The sequence below is a fragment of the Prorops nasuta genome, unplaced genomic scaffold (genome assembly GCF_024137725.1).
Source record: "Prorops nasuta isolate Cenicafe-Biocafe unplaced genomic scaffold, Cenicafe_Pnas_1.2 PNAS00003, whole genome shotgun sequence".
Lineage (NCBI taxonomy): Eukaryota > Metazoa > Arthropoda > Insecta > Hymenoptera > Bethylidae > Prorops > Prorops nasuta.
The window spans coordinates 9,156,831-9,175,998 of record NW_027116800.1 but is presented as its reverse complement, the minus strand read 5'-3'; the positions used below and the strand labels follow the sequence as shown (position 1 = coordinate 9,175,998).

Below are 19,168 nucleotides of genomic sequence, written 5' to 3'. Positions count from 1 at the left end.
GGCGTTGTGACGTCGTTGTGAATTGTTGGTAAAACGCAAAAGTGTAGACGTGTCCAATTTTTGGCGTTTTTCAAAGCTCGATCCAGGTTCTTATCCGTTTCTTCAATTCAAGTAGGTAACGTCTTCGTCCGCGTTCTTCTCGACCTTCTTTCCACACTTTTGCGCGGCAGTTTGAATGCTGCGTGACGACGGTGCCAGGCAATGGCTACCCGGTGGTAGCTCGCAACGTGTCGAGTCAGGGTGGTCTTCGTTGTCCGCGGTGAGGTATGCCGCACTACCCACTAACGACAGTCACGTTTCTCTGAACGGCTGTAGCTTCCGATGCCTATTACTACAAAAAGGAACATCCAAATTAGTCACATTGCCGAAAGAGTTTAATCAATGTCTTCATATTTACAGAAGAAAGAAAAATTATACAGAAACCTGGAAAATTTTGTGGTCCTGTGTTTTGGCAGGACCAGATGGTTCAAAAATCGTTGGGTGGTATCTTGATGTAGATTGTGCCTCGATCTGGTGGGCAGAGGGGGGTAGTTTTCAATGATCATACACGCTGCCTGACCGTTGCTTGTGCTCTTAAGAAATCCTGGAGACCAGGCCTGTATGAACGGTAGTCTCGAGTTTCCTCGTGCTAAAGGATTTCTTCGATTAAGCGATATAATGCTGCCGTTTTTTATACTCTTGGACAATGTCCTACTACCGCCGCCTTTGCTGTACACCGTTCCTTTCCCTCTGGATGATATCCTGGATGTTTCTGCAAGCACAATGAAAATCCATTAGTCTAGAGAATAAGTTCTTACTTAAAATACTCTTATTTTCCGCCCCTCAATCTCACATCATCGATTACTCGTATGGAGCTCTATGAACTATAATAATTATAGAGATTCTGAAACCTGGGTTACAACACCGACAAATTTAGAGTGCTACATAGGGGATGAATTTTCTATGATATTTCGCGAAATACGACGTGAATAAACACCATGTGTTCTTTCGAGCTTCTTCTTCCATCCGAAAACCTCATGATCGAGAAACCAGTTGGTATTGTTCATAGACACTCCGCTATAGAATCGATCCAGTCCAGTGATTCATTGGATATTATAATCAACAGATATAATTTCGATTGGCGTCTTACTTGCCATTGCTTTTAAATCTTATTTTACTCTTTTTACTAGTGCGCATTGGAAGATTTTTGTAGGACAAGAGTTTCAAGTATACGTTAAAAATGTTTGTTTTGCTTCTTCTTTTTAACGATCATGCAAATAATTTTCAGGCGAAATTGGCCATATCGCCATCATTCTTAGACTCTGATGAAACCGAATGCGTGAAATCAAGATGGAATAGAGAAGGAGTAGCAATTAAAGACACTCGAGGAAACTGAAAAATTGGAAGATGACAAATAATACTCGACAGTTGACAAACGTTGCTTGTACGATTTTGCCTCAACACATTTCTATGCATAACCTTAAAACTTTGACATGAGTTATAAACTTGAAGCTGGTCATTTAACGATCGATAATATTAAGTTTATCGTATCTTAGGCCGCGATATCGAATAATTTATCATATAAACACAATACACAAGCGCTTATTATTGCACACGTATTGAAAAATAGATTATGGAACGACGAAGAACTTTACGAATGAATCAGTTTCTCCTATACTCGTGACCTTTCTTCATGTAAATTTGAATGAAAAAGTGTAATTAAGTCTACATAATGCTTGTAAATTGTACGTGTAAAATTAGCTCCTTTAATCAACAAATAATTTGGCCTTGCACGGAAAATGAAAATTCTCCGTGTGGAGAAAATGTTTAAAAGTGGAGAGAAAAGAGCTCAGTGCCGATGTATGAAAATTTAATTGGTTTCAATGGAAAGCGCGTTGCAGTGGAGTGTAGGGGTGTACGTAGAGGTGTACTACTTCTTGTTGGTTGGAAGAACGCGATAGGAATAAATACTCTATCCCTGAAGGAAGGTTCTAGAAGATCGCAGCTATTATCCGTTTCCACGACCTGCACAGCCCCCTCCGCAATTATTTATTCCCACACCCCCCCCCCCCCCTTCAGCTTATCAGTCGCCAGAGCACAAACTTCCGATCGAAACGACGCGATAAAAATGTTCTCGAAGCACGATCGAGTTGCTCACAATTCGTCACCTAATATCACGCTCGAGTCGTTGTACCACGAATCGACTACTTCTAGCATTCATCGCTACCAAAATATTCCATCGAATAATTTTTCCGCATCTCGTTACTCGCTGCCAACAATTAACATAAATCAATATAAAAAGTTACCGCTGATGCTATTCCAACTTGCAGGGTTTTTTTTCCTTTGTTTTTCATGACTCCTTTTAGAAGCTCCTCGGTACGAAGCGTGCTCTTCCTAACTCACAGCGAGTTACCGCAACGACCGCAATCACGACGACGACAATCGGCTAACTGCCATTTTCTAAGCAATCCACCGACAATTCCCCCAATTTCCTACTCTCGGAGAGCTGTCTACGAAGGAAAGATTAAGATTTCAACGTGGATTAAAGTGTCTCTCGCGTAAACTCATCGGCAGAACGCAAAACTTCCATTCAATCACCACTACTCCTTCTCCCCTAATAACAAATATCAAAGATTTACGAGCGCACGCGTGGGAGTAGCCCCGGATTACAGTTGTACGATAAAATTATTGTGCACTGCAGTACCAGAAATTTCAACGTGAAACAATAACTCGTATTCGGTTATCGCTTGTTATTTAAGTCGTTCTTCTGAAAATGTCTGCGCCAATGACGTCATTGCGGGGGATGAGGTTAGGTACGAGTATACAAGCCCAAAAGCACTTGAACTTTCTTTGGAAATTTGGGAGAGAATCGTTGCAGCACCCTTCCGTGCGGTAAATATCTCAAAGGTCGTTCATTAGGCACGTTGCGAATTGCATAAATAAAGCATACCAGAAACGAAACTTCTTGCTTATACATAATTTCAATTCCTCGAGGCCTCTCCCATTTTTGTCGATTGAGAAATATCGTCCGACAGAATAAAAGTCTCACAGCACGTTTCTTAACGTAACGCGATATTACTTGAGACGTATATGGACTAACGAATAAAGCTGCTCTCTGCGTTCTCGCGAGCTGGCCATTTTCATCGTTCAGCGCGGAAGCAAGAGCTTAGCATGAAAGTACCGTGCTCGAAAATAGAATTTTCCGCCATTCGAGGGGAAAAGCGTGTGAAAAGCGTGAAAAACGCAGACATCCTCGTCTGGGTACGCACGGCCCAAAGGTCACCGTCATTTTGCTTTTCTATACATGCTATGTATTCTTAGGGCAGAGTCTGGCAATATTGAAAGAAGCTTTCACTGATCCAGATCGAGAGGGGAGAGAAACGAGAGAAGGAATATTGGATAAACGGGTAAGCTCCCTGCTGATGGAAAAGCTCTTTAGGGATGATAGCGGAAATAGAGAGGAAATATTCAAGATGCAGGATGAGAAGCTTTGAGAATCGAGTCCACATTGGAGGTTTACCTGCTCGATGTAGACGCATAAGTCGTGATTGCAATTTTGGCTGGCGATTTCTTCAAGAGTCAGGCAGTAAACCTTTTCTTCGATGAATTAATGTCGAGGGAGAGAGGGGGGATAGAAAGAGAGAAATGGATAGAAAGAAACAGAGAGACAGAGACAGAGAGAGAGAGAGAAAGAGAGAGAAGAAAGATAGAGAGAGAGAAGAGAGAAAGGAAGGAAAGGGACAGAGAGAGAGAGAGAGAGAGAGAGAGAGATAAAGTTAGATAAAGAGAAGGAATGAAAAAGGTGTAAGAAAGATTAAGTTTGGCGATTAAATTAAGCGCACGGAGAGTGTAGAGAAGGTGCGTGCGGAGGAGTAAGAGAGAAAGCGTTGGCGATAGAAGTCACGCGAAACTGGCGAACTGCACCGTCTACACCGTCTACACCGGCTGTTAGCGAGAAAAGCGCTTGAGACTGTCGCGTCGAGGACGAATTTGCTCCGTACTGAGTCGTCGTGGTACGTCGTGGTCACGGATTGTGGCTCCCGGATCGGCCTGCTGCTGCTGCTGCTGCTACTTGCTTGCTTGCATGCGCTTGCCAAAGGCCCGGTGAGTGCGCGTACAAGCCGCGCAGGCGTTTCCCCTACGAGACACGCCACGTTTATTGATCGGACTCTTCCCTACGATCAGCCCCGAGAACGGAGAACCACGAGCCAACTCGGCCTGCAACCTTTTCTCCGAGCAATCTCTTCCTCCTTTTCAACTTTCTTCTCCAGTCATCCTCCACCCCCCCCCCCCCCCCCCACTCCAACTGTTTACAGATATGTTTGAAATTAATACGTTTTAAGCTCGAATATCATCAGATATCCGAGTTGATCCACCATCTACTTTACACATCCCTTCGGCCTTGCAATATCGAACTTCATCCAATTGATCATCGTTTACACCCTCGTTCCTCTATAGAGAAACATACTTTACTCCTTCTCCTGCACGAGTCAACTCGGCTTGATATTTCTTCTAACCTCTTTTTTCTCTTTACCTTTTTTTTCAACCTCTTGCCAATTTCATCCCTTTTCTCTTTTGTTCTCCTTCAGTCGATTTGTTAAAATCAATACTTGGAATTATTGCATCTCCGTGCCAAACTACCTTGTTTACAATTTTTTTCAATCTCGCCGTGTCAAATGTCATCCTATTGAGAATACTGTTGTTTGCACGCTCAATCTTTGCAAAAAGCTGCCATCCTTTCGAATTCTAGCTGCACGAGACTTGGAACGAAGGATTGAAAGTTAAATGAAATCAACGCAATGGTAGGCCGAGAACAGAACGGAAACACCGCGGGGGAAATCCTGTAATAATTGCGTGCGATGTTTATATAACAAATTGTGAGCGATGCGAGTCCGTTGTTACGTTTATTATGATTACAGTGACTCTATAGGTTCTCCATTACGCATGAGGCGCGATTGTTGAAACCTGAACTGTAGATACCGTGCAACGCGGGTTGCAAAACATAAATTATTCTTGTATGGAAGTCGATAAAGAAAAACCCGTGATTTATGCGCAGATGTAATTAGGGCGGAATATTATTTTCCCCGAGAAAACTATTTTCAGTACTCTCCTGCGCATTTGCCACCGTGTTTATGTGTACGTATACATGGAATGTTTTGCTTAGTAGCTCTCTAATGCGATGTTATTGTAGAAATACTGAGTAGACGGTTAACTTAGACCAGGCCAGGCCAACCACAGGAAGGAACGACTATATGAAAATATCGCTTTACTTTTCCTCGCAAACCTAGAGTCTAAGTTGTTCTCATTACTCGCAATTGGTACAGCTGCCTTTTGATCTTTGCCTCGCTAAACCTTGGTCCTTTTTTCAAAGAGCTCACTTTTTAGCGAAAATCATTGAACAAACGAAACGAGATGTACACGTTGGTGTACCCAAACTCGGTCACTGCGTCAAATTTACCAGCGTACGTGTGTTTGTACACACACCATCGTAATTCAAGCTTAAAATCCCACGTAAACTGTATAATTACAGAGCTATTAATAGGAAGCGAGAAAGTCAACAAATGATGCCATCGACTTTTGCTGTTCCACTTGTGGAACAATAAGAGGAGCATAAAATTTCCAAAACTCCAAGTACAAATAACGTGCTTAAGTTAATGAGAATGATTAAATTCCAGTAGCAAACACGATATAACTGTTTAACGATCACGTTTCGTTTTTAAACCAGTTATCGAGATAATAAAACAAAGCATTTGGCTCTTATAATACACTCGGGGTTTTCCAATTATAGAAGAAATGTGTGCTTTAGTCGATACTTTGAATCCGTATATTGGGCTAAAAGTGTATCGATGGCGAATAATTTGCTTTAACCAACTGAAACACGTGTGCGAAATTTAATATTTGAAATGCGCAGATAGAATTTGACTTGGTTTGGTGACGCGCAGTTCGACGATCTCATTTGGCTGCAGTAGCTGGAAATACCGCGTCTTCGTATATGCGGAACGAGTGCTCGAAGGTTCAAGGTAAGCACAGGTGCGCGCAAGCTAATTGCACTTGAAACATAATATTGACCGCTAATTGAATAGCGTGCTCGCGAGAAACATAACGTTATTGGTCAATGATACTTATTGTTAGCATATTGAGCTATGCCTGGTATATATTATGATGATGAAAGGAATCATTGAAAATAAGCTGCGAGTAAAGTTGAGGTTACGTGAAAATCTACAATGCGTGATCCCAATATACAATCATTCCGTGCGTGCAAGCATAAAATTCGACGATAAAATAGATGCCGATAAGACATCAAATATATATATGTATATATGTTTACGATAAATATAGAGGATGGCTATATTGGAAGTGTCTTTGATAATATGTGTGAAACTGAAAACAGGATATTTAATAAAATTGTACAATACGGTAACCACCTCGCCCCCCCCCCCTCCCCAATTTCCAATGCTATTAATCTATCGCAAGGGCAATCTAATAGAAAAATTAATTCTAACAGTTTGAAGCACACACCGCAGCGTGTCTTGTGTAACCTAGCTAGAGAAATAACTTGTAGAGCGAAAAAAACCTTTGCTTGTATCATCCAATCCTGTTATACTTTGCACGCGTGTGTTTGATAAAATAAGTTTCTTATAATTAAAAAGAGTTGTTTTCAAATGTACTTCAGGGTTAAAAAAGTATTGCATGTTAATTTGAATGCGGCATAACGAGATACTGTGAAACCAGAAGCAAATTAATACAGCTGTCAGACTCGATGACTAATATTCTAAACATTCATTACGTCGGTTTGGAAAAGGATCGAACTATCGAAAGACATTGGCTGGTTATCGGCGGCGATATCGAATTACTGATATCAGCTTCTAAAAGGACTATATTGATTTGAATTAGCAATAGGGTAGAACAGGGATTGAAAGAAAAATCCTCGTATCGCGTTAAACATTCCATTGGAATTTTAAATTGACTTTCAAGAAAAAGCATCATGGCATCGATGATGGTTAATCTTGTATAACCTGACCTCGCGATGAACTAACTTTTGCATACTCAATTGCGCGAGTTTGCAATATTCATTTATAAGCGCCAAATCGATTTTACAGATCAAATTGAAAGATCTATTTTATAAATAGTTTGGATTTTCAATATTGAAAATATTGTTTAGATTACTACCTCTTTATATATTAAAAATGATATGACGAAAGTGGCAAAGACAAAAATAAAACATGGCGTGGCTCATTTCTGTGAGTATGACCCAATTAACCGTAAGGCGCAATGCTGGATAAATACTTTCATTCTCGCGCAGCCTGCTTGCTTTATAACTGGCCGACACACTTGTTAAAAGCAACTCGTAGTAGCAAATTCGGAGAAAGTGACTGCAAGCAAATACTAGATTAATATCAGGATTTAGTTGCAGGCCAGTTTGAAAAATACTTTCACTATCCTCGTATCCCGGCAACTCGCAAGCGAGTATTTGACTCGCCGTTACTGATTCCATTCTACGGACTTTGACCGTTCACTGTGTACTCTAAACTTTATGCATCATGAATGAACGGCCCAGATGTCCAAATGTATTCGCAAGGATAACTATGTACGTTTTGATTTCATATCCAATTACTATTGTTTACGAATGCAGATACGAGATTGAAGACTACTCCCCTTTACTGTGCGCTTTTAATCAAATGAGATTAATGCACGAGACGATGTAACTGTACAAGCTCGATACTTTTTCAATTTCAAACAAGTTCCACGGCTATTCCAATCAGTATAACACGATGGATATACGCTTGCTTAATAAAAATACACTGTTGAGAACCACTGACTGCCGATTAAGAGGTATTATTTTGCATCGCTATCGAACCAGCACGCATACTTAAGGGTCAAAGCAGGCCATCTTTCATTACAGATAAATGGGAAAATAATTCAACACTTAACGTTTATAAACGTTTCGTTAATAGATTAAATTCTTTGTAGTCTTCCTATAAAAGCTTCAATTATTTTTCAAAAGTTCTAAAGCTGAATTATGCTATCCAATTTTCTAACCATTTGAAAATTATATTGTTTCACCGGTGCATCATGAAGCTAATTTAGAAATAATGATAGTTATAATGCTAATGATACCTGATTCACTGAAATATTTGTAAAGAAAAAGGCCGTGTCACGATGAGAATATTATGCTACCAACAAAAGTTAAACAGTTGCATAAATGGTTTAGCATTAAGATAAGGAAGCTTTACCGGTCTCTAATAGGTTACACGTGTCCTCAACGGCCATTTTAACAAAATAGTTACGTGTCGTATACCATTTCATCATAGATTCCTAAGGTCATCTAACTTACAGCTATTTAATATATAATATCATTTGCGGCTGTAACTTTAATAAATACTAACTTGACTATCCGTTGAAAATCTGTGAAAACGTATTCGGAACCTTGGTTAGAATTTGTAGGAGAATAATGATGTGTAGATGTAGGAAGGAAGAGTTAAAAGGGGAGATAGATAATAGGAGTGAGGAAAAGATTGGTAAGAAGGGAGATGAGGGAGGAGGGTAGTATTACACGAGGAAGAGAGCACATACGTATAGTTACATAGTAGATAGCGATGGGAAAGGGGGAGAGGAGCAGGAGGAGGAGGTGGATAAGGAGAAGGAGAGGGAGGAAAGCGCTCATTTCCGAAGAAACAAGAAGCTCGTGAATCGCGCACGTCTCGTGTCCAAAATGGCTGGTCGCTAAAATTAGCACTCATGTCTAGCGAGGAAAGTTTCGTTGAAGGAATGACCTGCAAATCGGACTTACCTTGACGTCGAAGAAAAGTCATATAAAATGGTATCGCCCTAGTGGACGGCCGCCTTCAAGCGTGAAAATTGAACTGTTGTTCACGAAAAAATCGAGTCGAGACAGATGGGTCGCTCCTTGAAGAGCACACCAGTGTCTCGCTTTGCTTCGTGCACTGTTATCGCTTACAAAAGTCGAGTATCGAACGTCCGACTGGTTTGTCGTTTGCGTTTTGTCACTACCTCTTTCTGACACTATTTCCTCGTCCACTGACAAACTTTGATTGCAAACGAGTGCTGAGCTTCCTCGCAATTTCTATTAATCGAGAGAGCGTAACTTTCCGACGTCCTTCTGAAACGTTCCGGCTTGCAGAATGGTTACTGATGGTTACTTTGCTTGCTTGCTTACTGTGTGAATATAACCGCAGAACTGCCTCTCCCCTCTAGCGCCTAACCCCACTCCACCCTCCTCTATAAGAGAACAGTGCTGTATACCTACCTTACCATTCCCCTTTTCTTTCAGTTTCAATCAAAAATATTTTATTTTTTATCATAATTATTCAACATGTAATTGAAGAAATCATTTAGAACTTTTAGAGTCACGTTCCGCTCACTTTGTCAAATATCAAAAGTTCCTTAAACATTATACCAACTCATTTTTTTCAACATCGATTTTATTTGTTAGGTATTTAAATGCATTAATTTCTTTTTATCAAATTTTTTCATAGTTAGTAGAAGGGATATTTTACCTGATTGAAAACTTTACGTTATTTTTTTACAATTATTACGTACCTGTATATCGACCTAATCGATTTATTTATTTTTCACTTACCATGAGTCAAATTAGAGACTTATAATATTATGAAAAAATAATAATTAATTTCAATACGTCGAAGAAATACATTAAAAATTTTCAAAGTTTTATAGAATTTGTGTCAGATTATAATTTTGATATGACTCCAAGATAAGATACGAGCTTTTGAATTTTTTAATTTCATATTCTAACCTCTAAATTGTAACGACTCTGGTAAAGAAAGATTTCTTGAGATTTCTGTAGCACTGGAGGAATTGACGACGACACATGTGTTTCCTGTCACGACATGATTCACAGCCACAGGTTTACCACTAAGATATTAAAGATAAATTAAAAGTTGCACCAACGTTAAGGTATATCTTGAATTAAATTAATCCTGATTTCTTTTTAATGTATAGTTTAAAATTAATACCTTATTTAAAAAAATATCGTAAATTTCTTCGTTTTAAAACAGTTTTTAAATAATAATAAAAATTTTACATTTTTTAGAAAAAGCAATTCACAAAAGGTTTAAGATGACTTCTCCTTATACCTGTATCACTTGTCAGGTGGCTTTTAGGGACTTGGAAATACAAAGACAGCACTATAAGTCAGATTGGCATAGGTACAATCTTAAAAGAAAAGTAGCAGACTTTCCACCTGTCACAGTAGAAGAATTTCAAAAAAGAGTAATAGCTCAACGCAATAAAGAAGACTTTGAAAATAGTACATCTCATATAAATTGTAAACCATGCAAGAAACATTTCAGTACAAAAAATCAGTATGACAATCATTTACTCTCTAAAAAGCATAAAGATAAGGTCAAAGATAATTTGGATTCTAAAAATGAACAATTAGATGAAATACTGACCCATAATAGTTTATTAAAAGAGGGAAGCTCTAATTCTTACAAAAAAAGTAATCAGTCGTTGAATGATATGGAAATTGATTTAGATGTTGAGTCTGTTGATTCAGATGAGTGGGCAGAAGATACTGAAAATCCAGTGAAAAACAACGACTGTCTGTTTTGCAATCATCATAGTAAATCTTTCCTTCGTAATATTAAACACATGACTGTGGCCCATTCATTTTTCATACCTGATCCAGAATATTGTACAGATATGAAAGGACTAATTACATACCTGGGTGAAAAAATATATTTAGCCTTTATGTGTATTTGGTGCAATGATACAGGTACAGCATTTTTAAATAATTGTTAACCAAACAAGTTGAAAACCTTTTAAATTCTATTTGAAAATACATTTTTTTTTTTTTTAGGAAAGACCTTCCATACTGCAGAAGCAGCGAAAGCACACATGATAGATAAAGGTCATTGTAAGATGTTGCATGAAGGTGATGCATTGGTTGAGTACAATGAATTTTACGATTACTCTACAAGTTATCCAGAAGCAAGTGAAGATCCAGATGCAGAAGTTATAATACCAGAATTGGATGATAATGATTTTCAACTGGTACTACCATCTGGAAATATAATTGGTCACAGATCTCTGATGAAATACTACAAGCAAAATTTGAATCCTAACAGTCTAGTTTATGTATCAAAGAAAGACAAACTACATAAAGTTTTATCTCAGTATAGGGCATTAGGCTGGACAGATACCAAGAAGGAAGAAGTTGTAAAAAAGGTTAGAGATATTAAGTATATGCAAAGAATACAATCTAAATACAGCACTATGCTTCAATTTAAGGCAAATAAATTACAAAAACACTTTAGACCTCAGTGCAACTTCTAAATCATTTTTTGTAATCAACTATTTTAATTTTATTAAAAAACTGTTGTTCAATGATTGATAATATTAATTCTTTCACCTTATATATTACTATAGAAAGAGATATTTTTATATAATCTTTTTTTACTATTGCACATTATATAAGACTAATTACAAAAAGTTAATACATATTATATCTGTAGTATATATGTGATAATAGTACATATTCATAAATTCAGCCAATAATAGTAATATTTTTCTTCATAAAATAGCAGTACACGGGAGACAATGTAACGGTGTAAATTGTTATAAATTGCATTTTATTTCAGCGTTACTCTTACAAAATAACGTTAAATATTTATTTTATAACACTTGACATCGACAAAAATATTATTCTGATAACATTGTGTATACATATATGAGTGGACCCGTTATCCAATAGTGTATTTTCTATTACAACCTTATAACGATATAATAGAACTTTCTTTGTTTTTTAACAGAGTATATCAGATCTTTCTGAGTGCTTTTCTCTTATCTTTCGATGTTTTAAATGAAATTAAAGTGCATATTATAATGGACTAAATATATTATACACTCTCGAGACAATTTTTGTTTCTCCATCGCTCGTTTATTAATGGCAAAACACCATTAATTATTACACATTGAAAATCGACCGGATAACATTTTCTCGCTTTACCATTTTATAGTTAAACCCGTCGAATACTTTTATTAATGTGCGCATTTTTAATTTCTCAGAAATTTTTAACAAAGCTATAAATATTTCGTTTATCCTTCTCGTATGAAACGTCAACATGATAAATAATGCTGAGGTGATACAAATATTCGAAAAGACTTTTCAGGACGTATGATAATAGTAATATTTCAATGTACTTCAGCTCCACTTCTATTAATGCCAAATGTATATATATACTATTATAATGCATTCTCAATTGTGTTTTGCGTTTTTATTTTACAATGGAGCCTCATGCGGAACACATAAATGGAAGGTTGCACCCAATCTTTCAACCTACACTATGAGAAACACACGATCCAGCTCTTTCGTAAATAGATATTTTATAAATATACTTTTAAGATATAGAACGGGTATATTAGAGAGCTGTTATTGTCACCCAACGGTAAATATTAGTTGTTCTACTGTTCTTTCACGGCATGCAAGGTACATAAAACCTTTCTTTGATTTTTAATCAAGGTATATATATATATATATATATTTTATTCTCTTACTCCAATGTTTTAACCATTAATTTTAAAGCTTGGTGAGGCTTGGCTGGTCTAATATGTTCATCTAAGTCACTGTAGAGGATTTCCGACTCTACGTGAAATCCATACTTCAAAAAGACTTTTTGGGAGAAAAGACCTGTAGCGTCGGCTTTAAATATCTGCAAATTATTTACATCCATATTTTCACCAAAAAAATCATACTTTCAATTTCATATTACTTAATTTTGTACAAAACGTACTGCGTGCAAAACTATCTTCTTCAAAACATATGACATTGTTATATAAATAACATCTCGATAAATAAAATTCACTCATGCATTACAAATCGGACGTGCTGAAACAAAAAAAATATAACATGTTGCTTCGAATCGATTTTATGTCGTGTGATATACAGGACCTGTAAACTAAAGTAAATGCAGATTTATAAAGATAACAGAGGCATCGTTTTGTGAAATAAATGTATGTGTATACATATACATGCTGATTTTAACAATGAATAATTATAAAGGAAAAATTATAAATCTTGCATTCATGCTGGTTATTTGAGGCGCAGGCGCGGATCTTTTCACTTAAATAAAATTGAATAATTTTAGAACAAAAATGTAATGCAGTGCACAAAAGTATACATTTCGCTGTACCTTAAACCCAGCTTTTCTAGCGCAATCCAGACTGGCGCCTAGCAAAATATTGGCCAACCCTTGACCACGGTACTTTTCGTCCACACTGAGAATACGGCACTCGAAAAGCTCGTCGACATTGTATTTTGAAAATAGATCAATTTTCTCATTGACCTTGTAAAGTAGTCCAAAAATTATTCTAAATTTCTCATCGTCGATCTCGGCAAGTCGTCGTTCCGCTTCTTCCCTCTCACCCCTTTTCATTATGCCATTTAATATCATTCCTGCTATCTATGTTCAAAAATATTTCGATTATAGCTTTAACAAAATTTATTATTAATTCTAAAAAATCCCATTTAATAAATCACATCTTACGAGAGGGTAAATTACAAAAATATTATTTTTAACATACCGATATCATACTGTATAAATATTGTGCATCTTAATATATTAATATTTACCATTCCGTTTTGAGAAACGAGCATCTGAGAATATCCCTGTTTTAGTGTGACAAGACAGTGTCTTTCCAGCTCATAATGAGAATCTCCCTTTTCGCAAAGATTCACAGCCTTGTTTAGTGGTTCATCCGCAAAAAAATTCCATTTTAAATGCTCGATCGCCTCGTCAAAACGATTTTCTGGAATGTCAACGATTGACAAATCTGCAGACGACATCTTTGGGATGGGCACAGCACGAATTTTCCGCGCACTGAAAATATTTTCCGAGAGCGCAACCCCCTTTACTACAGAGGGTTCACTCCGCGCAAGAAAAGGTTTATATTGATTGACCTAGTTCACTTAATTCATTACTAGATATTGCTTATACCTATCCATTTTCGATAATTAAACATTTAATTTTTATAGCTACACCAGTTCCCCCTTCAAATACTTTACAATAATTACAGTTTCTTTCTATTTATTATTAACAAAAGAGATCATTTAAAAACTTTAAAACTGCATTATTAATTATTTTAAAAATTTATGTAATTACATAATAATTGGGAATTAGTAGCTGGAATCGTTGTGAATTAAAGGCCTTATATACAGCTAATAAAGTATATTTTTATTAACAACATGGTCACTAAATTACTTAATCATTAGCCGTGAAAATGATAAATAACAGCGATGTATCTTTATCCACATGATTTTTATACCTACAATACTTGGAATACTCTTAAGAAATAATTACACTTGCACATATTTCCACATAAAAAAATTTACATATGGATGCAAACTATACTAATATTTCCCATATCTGTTATATATATATATACTGTACATTTCATTTTTCATTGCAAAATGTTAGTAGTGTTTGTAACATCCATATATAATTTTGAACAACCAAACACTGGTAATGAGTAAATTAGACTGAGTTTTTGACATTACAGTAAACTAAAAGTGGAAAAGAAAGAATTAATATTTAAATATTGTCCCAGCATAGAATTCTCATAAAACAGTTAAAGGTTAATTAACTGGTTGAATTCCAGCAGTTATATTTAAACTTGTTCAATGTTTAAATATAATCACTTTCATGGCAAAATTTTTAACATTAGCAGAGTAATATACACTTTATTTACAGTATTTAAAAAAGTAGATCCTCGTCCCCTTCATCCAACATGTTAGCTGCTTCTTCTGCATTGCCAGCAGCCCGCATTTTAGCTCTGGCCGCATCAACCTATAAGTAAAATATTTAGATTACTTGTGTGAAAACGTACACGCAATTTATAAATAACCCAAACAAATTATGATTCATACCTTTGCCTTAGCAATTTTTTTCTTATCTTGAATTTTTTTCAATCTGTAAAATTCTTCTCTTTCTAATTCATCAAGTTCAGAAATAATATAAGCTAATGTCCTCTCGATTCTTGGAATGATAACATGTTCAATGGCATTAACTCGCCGATTGGTAATCTTTATAACCTCATCTAATGTGACAAAACTCGTTTGTAAAGATGCAAGCTCTACCAATAATTTTACTGCCCTTTGATAGTTCTTTTTCAACTTTGCCAGCTGCTGTCCTCCTCTCGCTAAACCAGCTAACTCATATGTGTCAGTTCCATCCTGATATGATTCAAACACTGGCAGATTTACACCAGCCACATTGTCTTTCTTAGAACGAATCTTTATTTGGGCTTTAGTCACATTCTGTAGGACTACTTGATTAAAGTCACCAGTTGTAAACTTTGCTTCTGCTAAAGAAAAGGCTGCCTCTTTCATAACTTCTCCCATCAGGGTTTTGGTCTACAATACAAGAAACAAATAAAACTTCAGATTTATAAATTATTTGTTGGATTAACAGTTATTTAAAAAATGTCATCTACCTCAATAATCTTCCCTAAGATCAACCTGAATCTCATTTGTAATGCATCAGCTTTCTTTTTAAGCAAACCATGACCTTTTTGTGCTCCTGCCAACCGAAACTTCATCAGCATTTGCGCACTAGCAAAAACATTATAAAATAAAAATATTAGTTACAAAATTTATGGGTTTTAAACATTTTATAAATAATAAACAACTTAAGTTAACATCATTAACCAACAGGCATGTCAACAAGAACAAGAACCTTGAGAATAAAGCGGCAATGTTAGAGACAAATATTTATAAAATTGCAACTGACAATTTATATGAATTAAAAGAACTGCATAGTTAAGTATTTCAATGCTGTCATATCTTTAAAATACGGCTACACCCAGTTTATGGCATTTAGAAGCTTTTAGTTTTTAACCTTCATCCAAAATACGGATAAAACACTATTGTTTTGAAATAAGATATAAGAATAAGTATTCATAAAAATACTTTTTAAATATAATAAACTTACCCCCGAGAGGGGAAAATTGGAAGCTTGTCTTTTCCAGACATGTTTGCGAATTCCTAAAAAGAAGGCAGGAATAAGAGATTGATCAGCTGACACTAGCTAAACCGGAAACTGCGACTTGCTACGATGGTAGGCACATGACTAAAATGGCGGACTGATTGAATGTGGATTTGGTAGATTGCATCTGCGAATTGGGAAGTGCGGAACTGGAACAATTTGAACTTGAAACAGTTAAGTAGAGTACTTGGAGTGACTTGGAGTAAGCAAATATAAACAAATGCAATAAGGAGACATAAAAATCGTAAGATATATATGTATGTATATATATATCAATCAATAATTTTCACATGGGTAGGAATTGGTATAAAGAATTAATATAAGTAAATAGAAGATTCTGTGGACAGATTTAAAATAAGTCCTAGTCAAGGTTTGTTTCTTCAAATATGGTTTTAACCAAATTTTATTAACGAATGTCATTAATTTTTTAGGCTTTTACTGCTGATTGAATTCAAGATAAAAATGTCTGGGTTAAATATTTATAAAACTATCCTTTGTAAAAAATCTATTCAAAATGCTACAAATGTCCTACTAACATCTTTTGCCAATTCGATTCCACAAGTATTCACCAATCTCCACAATTTTCAAATATTTTTAACAAAAATGGCAATTCTTGCATGGAACTTTTTAAACATTACTAATGTTTTTGAATATAGGATAGCAGCAGTAAGAAACAAAATTTTATGTAAACATAGCAGTATATGAATAAAAGAGAACAATATACAATTAACAGTGAAAAACATATATTTTTTCAGAATATAAAAAACAATTTACATAGTTTCACAATAGCCTTATTTGTCCTGGTTTTAAGACTTGTCTAACATTGATATTTATCCTAGCTTCAGAAATATAATTACTAGCTATGCTCCAATCTTCACTATCTACTTCAGAATGAAGTTTATTCTGCATCGAATCATTAGACATCCATGGCTTTACAAGTGTTGGTAAAATTTTTGGTATTCCGTGATAGCAATGTCTTGATGTTTTTGACATTACTACTATATCCCCACTACGTAAATATATAGGAGTAGCTGGTTCTTCCTGGGTAAGTCCTCCAATTAAAAAAATTGCATTTTGACCAAAACTTATGGAAAAAAGTGGTGCTTCAATATTAACTTCAGAGTGATCAGTATGCCCAGCTAAAGTAGAATTCATTCTATAATAATTAATTATTATGGCTTCAGCATTAAATCCAGTATAATTTAATACATTAGCTAAAAATGTGGTCAAATTGCATAGTTCTGATGGAAGTATACTTTTAGAGTTTTCAGAGTAATGTTTTGTATTCCAGTCATGATGATATCCAAGTGTTGTCCACCTTAACTTTGTTAATAAACTGACATTTCCATCAGAATTTCTAAAATAAAAGTAAATTAGAACATATAAATTTTCATACAATTATAAGCTTCTTATGTGAGTAACCATACTTGAAACATTCTTCCCACCACGATGTGTTATCATTTAATAGCTTATGCTCATCTAGATTTAATTTGTTTGGTTTCTTTGGATAATCTTTAAGGCATTTAGTAATCCAATACTGCTGTCCTTCTGCAGTAAATGGATTTTGAATGAAAATCAGTCCTATGAAGAGAAAATTGATTAAAAATTGATTAAAACTTGAATTGTAAACCGTAGGTTTTATATTTTTACCTAAATTACATTTTAATTCATATATTTTCCAATCTTTCGTTGGCCTTAGTCCTAGATCATACCGATTCTCATATTTTAAAAGAAAATCTTCTATAGGCCTAACCTATGTTAAAACAAATGTTTAACTCTAAAAGCATATTTTGTTCTATTTTATTAATTTTACGTACTTTTGTATAATCTGTTGAATCGATGTCAATGACATTTTTTAAATCAGGAAACGGATTCCGACTTTTATAATATTTAAAGCTATCCTTAAACATTTTTGTGAGTCTGAACCTTGGGAGTCGCCATATTTATCGAGATCTTTCGATATATCGCGTTTATCCTGCTCCGAATACTATTTTAAAATTTAAAAGTAAATCGGGCTTTCCATTTAAAAATGCATGAGAAATGATAAATATTCTTTTTATTAAATTATATAAAAACCAAGAAAAGATATCTAATTGCAATTCGTTATATTTTAAATATTATAATAGACAGATGATAACGGAGAAGTTGAAAAGTATATATTTGAATATTATCACGTCGCAAATATTTTTCTATTCATATACACACATGATTTTATAAAATTATATAAATGCAATGTCTTAGATTCCTTGAATATATCTTATCGTATAGATGAAACGAATCTTTAAACACGCGAATTGCAAGTTACTCATTTGTTAATGTTACATCGATTTTGCATATATTTTCGTCATGAAAATGAGTAGTTTCGAGATAACATCGAGAAAGCAATGAGTTTTTCAGATTTTTTAATGTTCTCTAATGCAGATCTTGCGATCAAGTGTGACTAATTTTAGAGTGTAATTTTCACATAATAGTCACTCAGAAAACTGCATGATTTCATATAACAAGGAGAAGCATTCCACTCGATCTCAAGGTTTTTTGAAAGCTTTGTGTAAATTAATATCGCTACAGGCCATACCCGCCGTATTAATAATTTTCCATTACCGTCGTATATTAACCATAAATTCTGACCACCCACATAATCGTCTATTCTTTCTCTCTCTCTCTCTCTCTCTCTCACGTGCACAGAAATAATATATGGCTCTATTAAATACTTTATTTTTTGTCTCTTTATAAAACGAAATGAAATATTATACTATATAAGCAAAAGCAGGATATAGCAGCACCCTACACGCAAGCCTTACGGATCGCAATAAAACGATAAAGTTAAAACGGAGCGCAAATATTGCTTTCATACGAGCTTTGACGTTTCCCCTAAAATATTTCTGACAATTCATTTACAATAGCGCGAAGCGAGAAAATCTAGGATAGTGTAAATAATGTATCTAATTTAGCGAGACGGACAGGGAATCACTATAGGAGGGAGCGTCTACGCGAATAATATTGAGGTATTCTGACAGCTCGTGTCAACAAATGTTGCGAGTGTTGCGACTGTATGGCGAGGCGAGGCGAGGCGAGACGAGGCGAGGCGAGTCCATCTCCGCACCCAAGCCAACCCAACCCAACCCAAGAAACCGAGCAACACGGTGTGGAACGCAACAACGCGTTTA

At 35.5% G+C, this 19,168-nt stretch overlaps 5 protein-coding genes across 7 annotated transcripts; 1 reads left to right on the top strand and 4 right to left on the bottom strand.

Annotated features, from left to right (window-relative positions):
- Positions 1-193: 193 nt before the first annotated feature.
- LOC136785667 (uncharacterized) lies at positions 194-9,182 on the bottom strand. Of its 2 annotated transcripts, none has more exons than XM_066746844.1 (3): positions 8,771-9,182; positions 424-751; positions 194-331 (listed from the first exon to the last, which is right to left on the bottom strand). In XM_066746844.1, the coding sequence occupies exons 1-3, from the start codon at positions 8,790-8,792 to the stop codon at positions 292-294; spliced, it is 390 nt and encodes a 129-aa protein (XP_066602941.1). In that variant the 5' UTR covers positions 8,793-9,182; the 3' UTR covers positions 194-291. The 2 variants fall into 2 exon arrangements, with proteins under 2 accessions (XP_066602941.1, XP_066602942.1); XM_066746845.1 differs by lacking the exon at positions 8,771-9,182 and adding an exon at positions 3,500-4,035.
- A 339-nt stretch (positions 9,183-9,521) lies between these two features.
- On the top strand, positions 9,522-11,349 carry LOC136785665 (cytoplasmic 60S subunit biogenesis factor ZNF622). The gene is made up of 3 exons (XM_066746842.1): positions 9,522-9,915; positions 10,052-10,735; positions 10,820-11,349. The coding sequence occupies exons 2-3, from the start codon at positions 10,078-10,080 to the stop codon at positions 11,293-11,295; spliced, it is 1,134 nt and encodes a 377-aa protein (XP_066602939.1). The 5' UTR covers positions 9,522-9,915; positions 10,052-10,077; the 3' UTR covers positions 11,296-11,349.
- A 46-nt stretch (positions 11,350-11,395) lies between these two features.
- LOC136785666 (arylalkylamine N-acetyltransferase 1-like) lies at positions 11,396-13,927 on the bottom strand. Its single transcript, XM_066746843.1, has 3 exons — positions 13,592-13,927; positions 13,152-13,421; positions 11,396-12,671 (listed from the first exon to the last, which is right to left on the bottom strand). Exons 1-3 carry the CDS (start codon positions 13,802-13,804, stop codon positions 12,513-12,515), a joined length of 642 nt encoding a protein of 213 aa, XP_066602940.1. The 5' UTR covers positions 13,805-13,927; the 3' UTR covers positions 11,396-12,512.
- A 248-nt stretch (positions 13,928-14,175) lies between these two features.
- On the bottom strand, positions 14,176-16,103 carry LOC136772155 (V-type proton ATPase subunit D). The gene is made up of 4 exons (XM_066724920.1): positions 15,948-16,103; positions 15,451-15,568; positions 14,885-15,370; positions 14,176-14,804 (listed from the first exon to the last, which is right to left on the bottom strand). Exons 1-4 carry the CDS (start codon positions 15,986-15,988, stop codon positions 14,712-14,714), a joined length of 738 nt encoding a protein of 245 aa, XP_066581017.1. The 5' UTR covers positions 15,989-16,103; the 3' UTR covers positions 14,176-14,711.
- Positions 16,104-16,734: 631 nt separating this feature from the next.
- On the bottom strand, positions 16,735-19,000 carry AlkB (alpha-ketoglutarate-dependent dioxygenase AlkB). 2 transcript variants are annotated; one of them, XM_066724917.1, is made up of 5 exons: positions 17,819-19,000; positions 17,652-17,754; positions 17,429-17,582; positions 17,258-17,358; positions 16,735-17,140 (listed from the first exon to the last, which is right to left on the bottom strand). In XM_066724917.1, exons 1-5 carry the CDS (start codon positions 17,909-17,911, stop codon positions 16,782-16,784), a joined length of 810 nt encoding a protein of 269 aa, XP_066581014.1. In that variant the 5' UTR covers positions 17,912-19,000; the 3' UTR covers positions 16,735-16,781. The 2 variants fall into 2 exon arrangements, with proteins under 2 accessions (XP_066581014.1, XP_066581013.1); XM_066724916.1 differs by having other exon boundaries at positions 16,735-17,358.
- Between the last annotated feature and the right edge of the window lie 168 nt (positions 19,001-19,168).